This window comes from Hirundo rustica, chromosome 32 (genome assembly GCF_015227805.2).
Source record: "Hirundo rustica isolate bHirRus1 chromosome 32, bHirRus1.pri.v3, whole genome shotgun sequence".
Taxonomy (NCBI): domain Eukaryota; kingdom Metazoa; phylum Chordata; class Aves; order Passeriformes; family Hirundinidae; genus Hirundo; species Hirundo rustica.
In genome coordinates this window covers 509,907-522,894 of record NC_053481.1, presented here as the reverse complement: position 1 = coordinate 522,894, position 12,988 = coordinate 509,907, and the positions used below count along the sequence as shown (strand labels likewise).

Genomic DNA, 12,988 nt, shown 5'->3' with positions numbered 1-12,988 from the left:
CCCTTTTAAATGTGGCTTTTGCTGTTTTTGTTCGTCGTGTGGTTGATTGGTTCCACCCGGCTACCCCAGCTCTGCCAGGCCGCTGAATTCAGCAGGGCGCCTCCTGGTCAGAGACGGGGGTCCCACGGGGGTCCCGGTATCACTCCAATCACGTCGGGGTCACCAGAATTGTTATAAATAAAATCGACCAAATTTTAAACTATCAAAATTTAGAATTTTATTATGAGACAAAATATCAGTCTCGGAAAGCCACAATTTAAAAGGACAGCGCTGAGCCCGGGATCGGTGCCGGGTGAACACGGATATCAAGCTCTGCCAGCCTGGTATCCCCCCCAGTTCACAATTTCTGGTCTCCAGCCACCCTTTTTTATACACAAGATCGCGGAGTGAAGTCCGAAATTCTGACGTTATCCTCTCCGAGGCGTCTTCATTAATTATTCAAGTCCTGGTATCGGGAGTCTGAATGGACCGGTAGGGTGGAACAATGCAGCTGATGGCCGAGCCCGGGTGTGTCGTGTATATGTTAATTTCGGCGGAGACGAGTAGAGATATCCATCTGAAGTGATTATCTTGGTCTCCGGACTTGTATCTTCTTCTTCCGTGGTTTTTTGTTTCTTTTCAGGGATTCCCGGCAGCAATAGTTTCAAGGCCCCCTCTCTGGTAATTCCAATCATACTTTCCTCGTGTCCCTCCTGTGCTTCCCAAGCTAGGAAATTTTCTAATTTTGGTTTCTACATTTTACCTTTACTTATGTTCATTTGAGCACATCTTTAACATTCATATTTTATACAGTTCAACATTTACCTTTTATAATTTGATAACACGAATTAACTTTAGCACATTTATTACACTCCCATCTTGGGTTTCCACCTTGTGTATTAAAAGTCACCAGCATTGCTATGCTTCTTATGCCTGTCAAATTAAAGGGTTTTTTTCCTTCAATGCTTTCTTTTTTATTTCAGTCCAATCTGTTGCACTGGATAGCTGCACCAGATACCTGTGACTCCTTAGATATTGGAGTCAATTGCTGTGCTTGCAGCTCTGATGCCGCTTCTCCCATTTAAGGATCTGCCTGTACTTGTGGTTTCTCCACAGCTTGCCAAGATGTGATCCCTTCCTTGTTGAAGACCACTTTCTTTCTTGGCATTTCTCCCCCTCCTGGATGGGGACCTTGGACTCTTGTGCAGCACATTCAAAGGAAAAAGTGGACCTAGCAGGTAGCCATAGAACAAATGAGGAGGGAGTATATGCAGTGGGTTCAAAGGAAGCCTGGCTACCTTTTGCTGAAAGGAGAAGTTGAGGGAAACGGGCTGATGAGTCTTGGCAGAATTCCAAAGCTGTTTCTTTAAATTGTAGAAGAAATGGTCTCATAAAATCCTTGGACAGCAAAAATGATTGTGCATGACTTGGGAGACCAGTGATTGTTGCTGTTGTCTGAATAGGAATACCTTGTGAAGCAGTGATATGAGTCATGTCATGAGTAATTGATGCTTCTTGTTGTTGTGTTTGTTGTTGTGCTTCAGCTGCTCCATGGTTCTCCAAAGTCGACAAAGGCTCTATTTGTTTTTGCTGGAATTGCTGTTCGGAAGGATAAGTCTGCCTTTTGTATAAAACAGGAAAAAAGTGGTGCAATGTAGGAATTCCGCCACTGGGTGGAGCTGTTGCTTCACTTGCGGTGTGCGGCATTCGCTGTGACTGCTGTAATTGTGCAGTCTCGCCACTAGGTGGCGCTGACATCCCGGCAACTGGCCCTTGCTGGCCCACTTTACGGTGTGGGACTGGTACTTGTTCCAGCACCTCTGACAACATACGCTGCGCTGGCAAAAGGTTTTCAGTTCCTGGGTACACTTGCAGAACTGTGTGAGATATTGGACGTGCACCCAAGCGTAAAAATGCAGCAGCTGCTTCCGAATCGCTGCAAGCAGGTTGTGCCATCACAAGAATGCTGCTGGTGGGCGGGGTTGGGCTCAGTGACGTTTGCCATGTGGAGGTGGCACCTTGGAGAAACTCTCCGTCTTGGCCATGCCCCGTCCCTGCCTGCCCCGCCTCTGCCTGCCCCGGCCTGGCAGCGCCTGGGAGGATGTCCCCTCCCCGTTCACGCCCAGGGACCACCCTATCTCTCTCCATCAGGGTTTGCCCTGCCCAGGGCAAGGCCGGAGCCTGGGGTCCATCCTGCCCTTTCCGTGCCTGCGCCTGCACCCGCTGCAAGTGTTTATGGGGTTTGCAGTGCCTTGCTTGTTGCCGCCTGTCCTGGCTCCTCACCTGCGCTCTGCGATGCAGATGTAGTTTGGTCAGCATCGCTTCCGTAAACTTGTGTCATTGCCGAGCGCACCGAGCTGCCAGCACAAGCTTTGTCTCCCCAAACGCCTTGGTGCCGCAGCCCGCAAAACTGTGCCGCTCATCTGCAAACTGTTCTCCCCCGTGGTCTGCCTCGTCCCAACACAGTGCGCTTTCCAACCGCCCTTGGTTGCATTCCATGCCCCAGCGGGGTTGACCAGGATTGTCTCTGCATGCGTGCACCACAGTCCTGTCCTCCACTGCCGCGCGCACTGGGGACAGCAAGGAAGAGAGATACCACTGACAAATAAGTAGCAAGTTCCTTGCCCCCTGGGGAAGGTATTTCCAGTGGTATCTTTTCCTCGGGCCTTCTCAGCTGATAATTGGGACTGAGAAGGTGAAACGTGGGGCATCATCAGGGAGCAGAGGAATCTGGAAAAAACAATCTTTGATATCAATAATTGCCAAATTCCAATTTTGGGGGAGCATCATTGGGGACAGCATCCCTGGCTGGATAGAGCCCATGTCCTCAATGACATTATTAATTTGACGGAGATTGTGGAGGAGCCACCACTTGCCTTTGTTTGCCTTTTTTATAACAAAGACTGGGGAATTCCACGGAGACGTGGTTTCTACAATGTGGCCTTGAGCTAGCTGTTCATCCACTAGCTCCTGAAGTGCCTTCAGTTTTTCTTTACTGAGCGGCCACTGCTCTACCCAGACTGGTGAATCAGTTTTCCAATTGAGTTTCTGGGTAGGGCGCTCTTCAGTGCCCGCAGCCTGAAAAACCAGGAGGGGCATCTGGAATGCCAATCGTGACCCCCCACTGGGCCATCAGGTCTCTACCCCACAAGGGCTCTGAATAATCTAAAACAAACGGACACAGTGTAGCCAATGGTCCATTTGGCCCCTTAATTTGCACAACATTCTTTGATTGTTTTGCCAATTGCACTCCTGCTACACCTTGTATGTGCCCGGCCACATTTTGCAGTTCCCAGTGTGATGGCCACATCCTTTCTGGTATGATCGTTACATCCACCCCTGTGTCCAAAACTCCCTTTGAGGTTTATGTCTTCCCCACTGTTGATGGACCTCACACCATGAGTTTGTTCCTCCAAATGGCTTGTGTGGGGCAAACCTCAGGGTGTTTGTTCCCCATGATGTCTTTTTCAGAGAATGGGTCAGGTGCTGGAATTGCCTGAGCTATTATCTGCCCCTTAGGCAGAAACAAACGTGGGCGGACACAGCGCAGCCCAAGAACTAGTTGTTTAGGGTTTGATGAGACGAGACCCAGAAGGATCTTGATCCCTCTCAATGTGTGCTTGGTGTCCCCAAGATGACATACTTACTGCCAACATGTAGCCAGGAGCCTGGCACCTGTAGATCCAATGAACCTAAATGCCAGTCTGCGTCACTTAGGTGCAAAGACTCTGTCAGTTGCAACCTAAAAGGCTCCTGGAGACATTCAGTGGTTAGATTGGGTCTGTTTACGTCATGATCTGAAAGGTCATGTCCAGTGACTTCTGCTGAAAAGCAGACTGGTTGAAGCAGGATCAGGTAGATTAACATTTGCATTTTTCAGTTTTTTCTCCCCCCACCCACCTCGGACTTCCCCCTTTTATGTCGGCACCCTGGGCAAGCCGGCACTCATCCTTTAGTTTTTTGAAAGATTCCCTTTGGGACCTTGAGACCTTCCACCCCCATTGTCCTGAAAGTCCAAAAATTGTCTCTTTAAAGGGCACTGAGATGCCCAATGTCCAGCCTGATTGCACAGAAGACATGTTCTTCTTCTCTTGGGCAGTGATCGTGGCACAGGCACAGGAGGCACGGTGTCTGCACCAGCAGCTCTTTGCGGTAGCTTGAACGCATCTTTTGAACTCTGGCTTTGGTGAGCTGTCATAAAAGGAACCTTCCTGGCACATACCTGGAACATCTCATCTAAGGTTGGAGCCGGTTTCATGGGGAGGCTGAATATGGCTGCCTTGCACTGTTCATTTGCATTAGCCAGAGCCATTTCCTCAAGGACTCTTCCCAGGCCCCTTTTTTCTTAACCTGTAACTCGATAGATCTTGTTAATCGTTCTACAAATTTTATAAAAGGTTCTGATGGCAGTTGCTCTATTTTACTGTATGGTTGGAAAGGGCCATCAGGCTGGATTGAAAAGAATGCTTTGGAAGCAGCATCTTAAATGCACTCCAAAACAACTAAAGGAATTTCCTGAGCCTGCTTGAGTGCTGAGACCCATTCATCATCACCACATAGATGTTCTAATCGAATTGGGAAGTTGTTATTATCAACAGCTGTTTCAGGATTTTGCCAAAGCTCAGGAAGTAAATCTCTTAACAGCTTTTTCCATGCTGCTTCCCAGAGTCTGAATTCTGCCGAGGATATGAGACAGGAAGCAAGTTGTCTCAGGTCAAATGGGACTATAACGTTCCCTGATAAATTTGCTTTTAAAGGGTAGTGAAAGTATTCACTTTTGCATCCAAAATCGATCTGAATTTTGCATAAATCATGATTCGCTTGTTGGGGGAAGGGGTCCCAATCACCATGGACAACACCCCCTCTTTTTGACTGTCGATATGTGACAGGGGTGGCAGAAAAGCTGGGATTGGTTCCTGCTTCTGGGTTCCCAGCTACCCCCCACCCCCCACCCCCGGGGCGTGGGAACTGGGATTGTGGGTGGGAAAACCGTGGGAATGAGGGGCAGGGAGGGGCTGGAGGCTTGAGTCACAAGGGGCGGAGTTGGAGGGCGGAGCTTTGAGGATAGGGGATGGAGTCAGAGGAGAGCGCAGTGCCGGGGGCGGCACCGAAGGGAGGGAGGGGTCTGGGGACAGGAAGGGGTTGCTCAGGTTACAAAAGGGATTGTGGGAAGAAGGAAGGTTAGACAAAGAAAGAGGCTGCACATGTCTTAGGAGCACATGACATCCACCATCTTGTGGAACAAAGGGGAAGGATGCGGCATGGTCCCGTCCATCTTGTGGACCCCCACAAAACCGGAACTAACTTGGGGATCCCTAAACTGGGGATTTTGGGCACCCGAACTGTCTGCAAAGGTAAACCTAGCATGGGATTTACAAACTGGGGAAGAAGGGAAGTTTGGGGTAGGTTTAGGGGTTTCTCGAGCAGTCTGGCCAAGATCTGTCAGGCAGGGGGAATTGGGAATTTGGGGAAAGCCAGGGGAACTGCAGCTTCCCTGCGCTTGTTCGCGGGCTGCTTTCCTCAGAATACCTGAGTCTGGGAAAGGAATTTTGGGGTCGGCAGAGGCAGAAACTGGGGAAACTGAGGGAAATTCACAGGAACTAGCTGTTTTTTCACTTCATTTTGCTTTTGCAATGCAAGCCGAATTTGCAAACTCCAGAGAGCAAAATTTGCAGGTTTTGTGTCCTTAGGGGTGCCTGATTCAGCTAATTTGTTTGCAACAGCCTCCCAAAATTGTGTGCTGCTTATTAGTTCTAAGGACACATGGGGAAAGTGAAAAAACAACCAGCAAATTAATTTTTTCATCTGTTTCTTTGAACAATGGGTCCCCCCATCATCCAAGGCACCTAAAACTTGGTAAAAGACTTTTTTTCTGGGACACAGACAGCCTAGCACCCATTTTTTGGCTCAGATATTAGGATTCTGTGTCCCCCTTGTCTGCAACTGGGAAACCAAAAGAAGAAAAACAAAAAACCCCGCTGGAGAAAAGAAAAAAAAAAATGGGGAGAGAAAATTACCTCCAGAACCCAGGAGCTTAACAGCCTAAACTGATTTGCTTTTAAAAGCAACCCTGAAGCTTTGCCCTGAAGGCGAAAACCTTCCCCAAAGGGAAAAGCATTTCCCTGAGGTTTTAAGCCTCTGAAAGATTTTTCCCAAGATTCCCGAGTGGGAATACTTACCAAACTCCAATGTGGTGACGAAAAACTTCCCAGTCACTGTCCCCTGCCTGAAAGTGTGTCTTTTGGTGCAAAAAGGGCTTCCACTTTTGGTTCCCAGGGTTAGCTGGCCCCACACGTGGTTGCTTTCTTCTGGGAACAGCCTGCTGTTAGGCGGGCTTCTTCGCAGCCGTCTGATGGGTTTTTTAAGTCCACAGGAAAACCACAGCCTTGCTCTGTGGAGTCTGGTGTTTCAGGGACTCCACAGCAAATGCCAAGCCTGATGGGTCTGTCTTGGAGTGGATGGGCCACGTTTTTGGATTCACATGCCTGCGTGAATTCCCTTGCCCATGTGCTCCACACCTGGTTCTTCAGGCCTCACTCCTGGGAGCCACTCCAGCGGCTTCAGGCACCACGTTGTGGCTTGTCTCCCTCATGGAACCCCAGCTCCATTTTCACCCTGGCTAGCTCGAGAGACAAACCACAGCTGGAAGGATTTTCCTCAGGGTCCCAAAACCCAGGAGCAACCGAGAACCTTTCCATTAGAAGAGAGAGCAGGTCCCCATCGATGGCAAAGGAAGGTCTGCACTTGATCCAAGGGTGAAACCAACCAGGGCTTTATTCAGTCTTTCTTCTGTGGTCCTGCCCCAGCCTGGGTCAGGAGCCCCGTCCCACTTCCCGAGCCAAGAGGGTTTTCCCGCATCTTGCTTTGGCTTATATCCAGGGAAGGGGCTAAAGGCGGGGACAACCCACTCCCCAGTCAGGGATAAGGTGGGAGTGGAATAGGGTTGGATTACATTCCAGGAAGTGAACAATGTGGGAGATGGGCAGGGACAAATTTAGGAATAGTACATTTTCCAGGGTAACAGGGGGGTACAGAAGAAACCATTACAAAACCCAATATAAAAATTAAATACTATATGAAACCAAATAATACACAGCAACACTGAGCAGCTTCATGATGGGGAGAAGCCCCACAAGTGCTCGAAATGTGAGAAGAGCTTCAGCAAGAGATGCTCCCAGATCCACCACTGGAGAATGCACATGGGGGAACGGCACTACGAGTGTGGGGAGTTGTTGGGGGTTAAGTTTATTTTTGTTTTTCTTCTTTCCCTATAGATTTTTTCCCCCCCCATAAGTTGCTAAGAGACTAAATACTGATGCTTCAAGTGTACTTGACCCACACAAAAGAAGTGGTGATCACTTAGTTTGGTGGGGAGGGAAAGGCTCGGGGGCTCAAGGAGCTGAGGGTGGTTTCTTCTGCTCTCAGTTTTGGAGAGGATGGTCGAGCGCCTGCTAGCTGCATGAATAGTCCACTGTTAATGGATGGTCCAGTCCTGGGAATTCTATCATCTGTTGGAGTGCCCAGGAATTCGGAGCTCCTCGCTTGCTCTGCTGGAGCTGGGTCAGCCTTGTCCAGCCGCCGTGGCTTCCTCAGCACTGCTCACTTTGCCTGCTGGGACACCCCCCTGCCTGCCAGGACAACCCATCGTTTCCAGCCATCAGCCCCGGAGTTTCCACTGTTTTGGTTTGGTGCTCTTGGGGTCCCAAGAGATCAGACTGCCCCGGGATTATGAGACAAAACTCCTTGGGGTTCTTGGTTCTGTTTATTATTATTATTATTATTATTATTATTATTATTATTATTATTATTATTACTACTATTATTACTATTATTATTGTTGTTGTTGCTGTAGTTGTTGTTTGTCCTGTTATATTTACTAGAAAAGGACTGTTGTTCCTTTCCCAATAGCTTTGACTGAAAAGCCTCTTTAATCTTCTAAATTATAATAACTTGGAGGGAAGGTGTCTTGGTTTGAAAAGACAGGTGTCTGCTAAGGAGAGGCAGGCCTCTCCAGGAAATGAGGAATTCAAATCCTTCCCTCCATGTTATTATAATCTGGAAGATTAAAAACCAGACTTTACAGTCAGAGCTATGGGGAAAAGGAATAACAGTTCTTTACTAGTAAATATAACAGGACAGACAAAAACCAACAGCAATTATAATAATAGTAAAACAGAACCAAGAACCCCGAGGGCAAACGGTGGAATCTCTGGGGCTGATGGCTGGAAGCCAGGCGCGGTGGACTGTCCTCTGCAGGCAGGGGGGTGGCTGGGCAGGCGAAGTGGGCAGTGCCGGAGAAAGCCGCAGCAGCTGGACCCGGGCTGACTCAAAAATCCAGCAGGACAGCGAAGAAAACTCTGAATTCCTGGGCACTGCAACAGATGGTAGAATTCCCAGGACCAGACTCCTCCGTTAACCGTGGACTCCAGACAGCCAGCAGTCCCCCGATCCGTGCTCCCCAGAAGACCGAGCGCTGTGTAACCACCACCCTCAGCTCTCTCCGGGAGCTTTCTCTCTCCCCCAAACTAAGTGATCAGCTTCTTTTGTCCAGGTTAAGCACCCTATAACTACCAGCATTTAGTCTCCTAGCAACTTGGGGGGGGAGGGGGGGAATTCTACAGGAAACTTAACCCTCAACAGGTGGTATCCCCAAAAGGAGTGGGAGGGGAGTGGGACCCCCCAAACCAAGATCCGGGTGTGGGAGTTGGGGATTCAGGGAATGATAGGAAAGGTGAGGGAGAGGAGAGAAAAGAGAGGGCATTGGACTGATGCCTTTTTGGGACTACCTAAAAAGAGAGGCCAGGCAAAATTAAGGGAATAAAAAGCAGTTGTATTTATTGAAGGGCCTTCATGCATATTTCAGGCAGAAAAAGCCCCCCAAGGGGCTACACCCAAAATGGATGACAGGCCGTGGGTTTCCATAATTTTATAAATTTGGTCCATTTCCATATTGGGGGTTAATTTTCCAACTACAGCTTCAGATAATGAAGTCCTTTACCCCAACTTTGCTCTCCCTCCAACTCACTTTTTTTTACATTTCTCAGGGCCTGAGACAGTGAGGTGTCCTTGATTCCCAGGCCTGGAGAGGAATTGTTTTGTCTCACCAAAATGGGAAAGCAGCAGAGAACACTCTGTATGCAGTTTAAACACTAAAGAATTGCTGGATTACAAATACAGGAAAAATTAAAAAGCTGAAATCCTAAGGCATCAATGGCAGCCTAAAAGGATAAAAGGATTCATGACTCCTTGCTAAAACATTTAGATGAAGAGCAGGATGAGAGAGAAATTTCTACAAAATTTTGGTTAACTCCGTCCAAAAACATTCAGATACTGATTATGGAAAGGGGCCTTAGCAGACAAATGCACCTTGGGCTCCATAAAGCTGCAGAGTGGGAGAAGGCATTGGGACAGATGTTGGGTACACGGACAGGGATGAGGAGGCAGCACAAAGGGTGAGCACAAGGACATGGACAGTGGTTCAGATGAGGAGGAGTTGGGAAAGTGCAGGAAGAATTAGCAGGTGAAAGGGAGAGGAGGGATCAGGCTTGGGAACTTTTAGAAGCCAAGAAAATGACTAAGCCAGGACAGGAATCCGTAGGGTGAGGGGCATGAGAAGAAGGAGAAAAAGACAGAAGTGTGGGACAAGGAGATGAACCTGGCAAAGTGGTTGTGGAGGAGAAGGGAGAGGCAGGAGAGCAGGCAGTGGAAGAAAGAGAAGAAGAGGCACCTAAGGAAAAGGGAGAGGCTGTGGAAGGGCAGGCAGAGACAGCAGAAGTGTGGGCAGCAGCTGCTGGGGAGCAGAAAGAAGTTGCAGAAGAGGAAGTGCAGGGATCCTGGGAACCAGGGCTTTTCCTAAGAGTAAATTATCCTTCTAAGCCCTGGTGCCACAGGCAGAGGGCTGTCTGTTGTTCAGGGGATTGAAATCCCCTGGAGAGGGAGAGCAGGCTTTGGGGAAGGCCGTGTTGTTGCTGAGCATGATCAAGAGAACGGAAAGAAGCTGCAGGCAGTGGGGCTCCTCACCACCAAGTCCAATTGTATCAGGCAGAGCTTGATGATGGAGATGAGAGGGAGGAAATCATAGTGAGAGAATGAGAGGATGTAGAGTCCATAGTACTAAACCAAATTGAACCCAAAGAAGATGGTCAGTGTTGGCACACTGCTACCAAACAGTGTCGTACATGGTGAGTGAGTTATCCAAGTTATTTCAGCATCAGTTAAATTAAGAGGCGGGAGACCCTGTAAGTATTCCTACCCTGAATATGGAGGTGGTGTCTGCACTAATCTGATTATTTGTCACACGTCCCCCAAAGGGTGGGGTGGCCCACATCCTACAGGATGGGGTGGGGGGGGCAACATTTTTTGCATCACCCCTACTACTCCCACCCCTCCCGCATGCCCCCGAGAACGCTGCGTGATCCCGCACCCCCCGTGCACTGCATTCCCTGAAGTGACCTTGGGGACTTTGGGGATTGTCCCCATGTCCCCAGCCCCGGTCGCCCACAGTACCTCTGCTGCTGCGCATGAGCTCAGCCCCGTTCTGTTGTGTCTTCCTGATGTGACTGGGTGTGAGAGTCAGTCTGAAGTTCCCCTCCTTTGCCTCATGATCGTCACGATGACCCCAAACACCCCACTGCAGTTCTGGCCTGCTCGAGGTGGATGCTCGCCAATCATACGCAGGTGCATTTTCCTGTGTCACCACGTCACAGTACACTGGCTTTGAGCGGTGTAATGGCGATTCTGTACCTGAAGTTTGCACCTGCTTCACGGTCCCTGCTTCACGACAAGAGCCTATGAATTTCCCCACCTCTTGGCCAAGTGGACTTTCTGGGGTACCTCTGGTGGTCCCCCACAGAAAATCCCTCATCTGTTTCACAACCACTGTGACAGACAGAGATCGAAGCCCCCTCCCAAGGACTGAGACATGAGACCCCTACAACCCCAACACGCGGAGGTGGGGCTGACTTAACCGAAGCAAGGTATTTGCCTGCAGGTGTGCTCGTTGGACCAAGAAGACAATGGCTCTCGCTTACTGCTGAGAACATGGACTACGTGTTCCCCCTTGGTGGCTTCAACAGACTTATTCTTATTACCTGTTCCCCCCCCGGATTGAGTACTATAATAAAAATGACTGAGTTAACCAGAGATTTTGAGAGACTCTCCCTGACGTGAGAGGCGGAACCATCCAGCAGACCACAAGGACTCCGTCTCTACGTTTGGTAGCTATATCCCCTCTTTTCTCTTTCTCTGTATCTCTTTCTCTCACTCTTAATTCCTCTATTGCATTTGCTATGGTCAGTCAATAAAAGGTGCATTTGTTTTGATTAATACTGAAATCCCCTCTGTATCTTTTGCACTCTGAGATCGGTACAAGAACCATCATGACCCCCGCTTGTAGGATTGGATTGTGACACAAGGCAGGACTTTCAGTCACGCTCTGGTGTCCATCTGGACCAGGATCCAACCTCTCCTGCCCCCGTCCATCCCAGACTCCCTGGTTGGGGCTGCTCTGCGCAGCAGCGTGGACAATACCCATGACTGCAAACCCCCTCCCACCAACCCCACCAGGCCACCCACCCCGAGCCCTGGGGCCATCGATGTCCCCAGGAAACCTGTCCAGCTCTGGATCTCCTGGAAGAGAAGATCCACAGTTCCGCACTGGGGACTCGAGGGCATCAAGGATGGCGAGCACCAAGTCCATGTGGCATGGGGGGACAGTTGGGGACACAGCTGGGGACATGCCTGTGGGGACAGGGGATGGAGGCTGAGGCTGGGAGGTGGGGGGTGAACCCAAAAATGTGCCAAAGTCAAGGGGAAGGGACCCAAAATTGAAGAAAGAATGGGAAGAGGGAAAGTATCGAAAATAGGGAGAAGGAACCCAAAACAGGGGGAGAGGACCGAAAATTGGGTGACATTGGTGCTGTCCCCATTCAAGTCCCCATGCATGTCCCCATCCATGTCCGTGTCCCCCCACGGCCCCATTCATGTCCCTGTCCCCCACATGTCCCCATCCATGCCTTAGTTCAACATCTTTATTTTTACCCCAATTTCAGGGCTTTCAAAGAGATGAACAGAAACTTCTTTGTTTCAAGGCCAAAATAAAAGGATTTGAGTGTCCCTGCCAGCAGAGCATCCATGTGCTTGGGTGAGTGGGAAGAACCTTTTTTGAAGGGGTTGGCACCCCACTGAATCCAAAATGGTGGATTTTGACCCAGTCCGTCCCCGTTTGCTGTGGAAGATGCCCATGAGATAGAGAGAATTGAAACAATGGATTTATGTGGGAGAAGACCACCAAGACCATGCAGCATTGCTTGATGTCACCAAAAGATGCGAAAAGTGAGATTTTTCTGGGGTTAGAAGTCAACAAATCTGCTCTCTACAAGGGATTTCTGCTGATGGTCTGTGGTTGTGTCCAGATGCCCACAGGGAGCCAGGAGGATGTGAAGCCCCCAGCCAGGTGTCTTCCCAACACAGATCACTGGCACCACGGATCACCAGGGCTCTGCCCACCGGGGGTCACTGGGGATCATCCAGTATGGATCCTAGCATGCGGGATGGAGCTGGAGGAGTGCACAAAGCTCTTCCTACACTTAGGGCACTCGCATGGCTTCCCTCAGTGGTGGCTTCTTTGGAGTCGGGTCAAGCTAGTGTTGAGTGAGCAGCTCTTTCCACACTCGGGACACTCGTAGGGCCTCTCCCCAGTGTGGATGTGCTGGTGGCTGATGAGAGTGAAATTGCTCTTGAAGTCCTTCCCGCAGTCGTGGCAGCAGAAGGACCTGTCATCTGTGAGAATCTGCTGGTGCTTGAGGAGACAGGAGCTGGTGGGAAATGTCTTCCTACACTGGTCGCACTCGTAGGGCCGTTCCCCTGTGTGGATCTTCTGGTGGGCAATCAGGTTGGACCTTGACATGAATCTCTTCCCACATTCCCTGCACTTGTAAGGCCGTTCCCCTGTGTGGCTCCTTTGGTGGACAATCAGTTCAGAGCTCCACCTGAAGCTCTTCACACATTT

General features: G+C 49.7%; 1 protein-coding gene across 1 annotated transcript in view; it reads right to left on the bottom strand.

Moving 5' to 3' along the window:
- Positions 1-12,988, bottom strand: part of LOC120764595 (zinc finger protein 345-like) — a 97,781-nt gene that overhangs the window by 68,306 nt on the left and 16,487 nt on the right. The window contains exon 4 of the mRNA XM_058423837.1: positions 12,640-12,935. Within this exon, the coding sequence (XP_058279820.1) occupies positions 12,640-12,935 (296 nt within the window). The remainder of the gene's footprint in view (positions 1-12,639; positions 12,936-12,988) is intronic.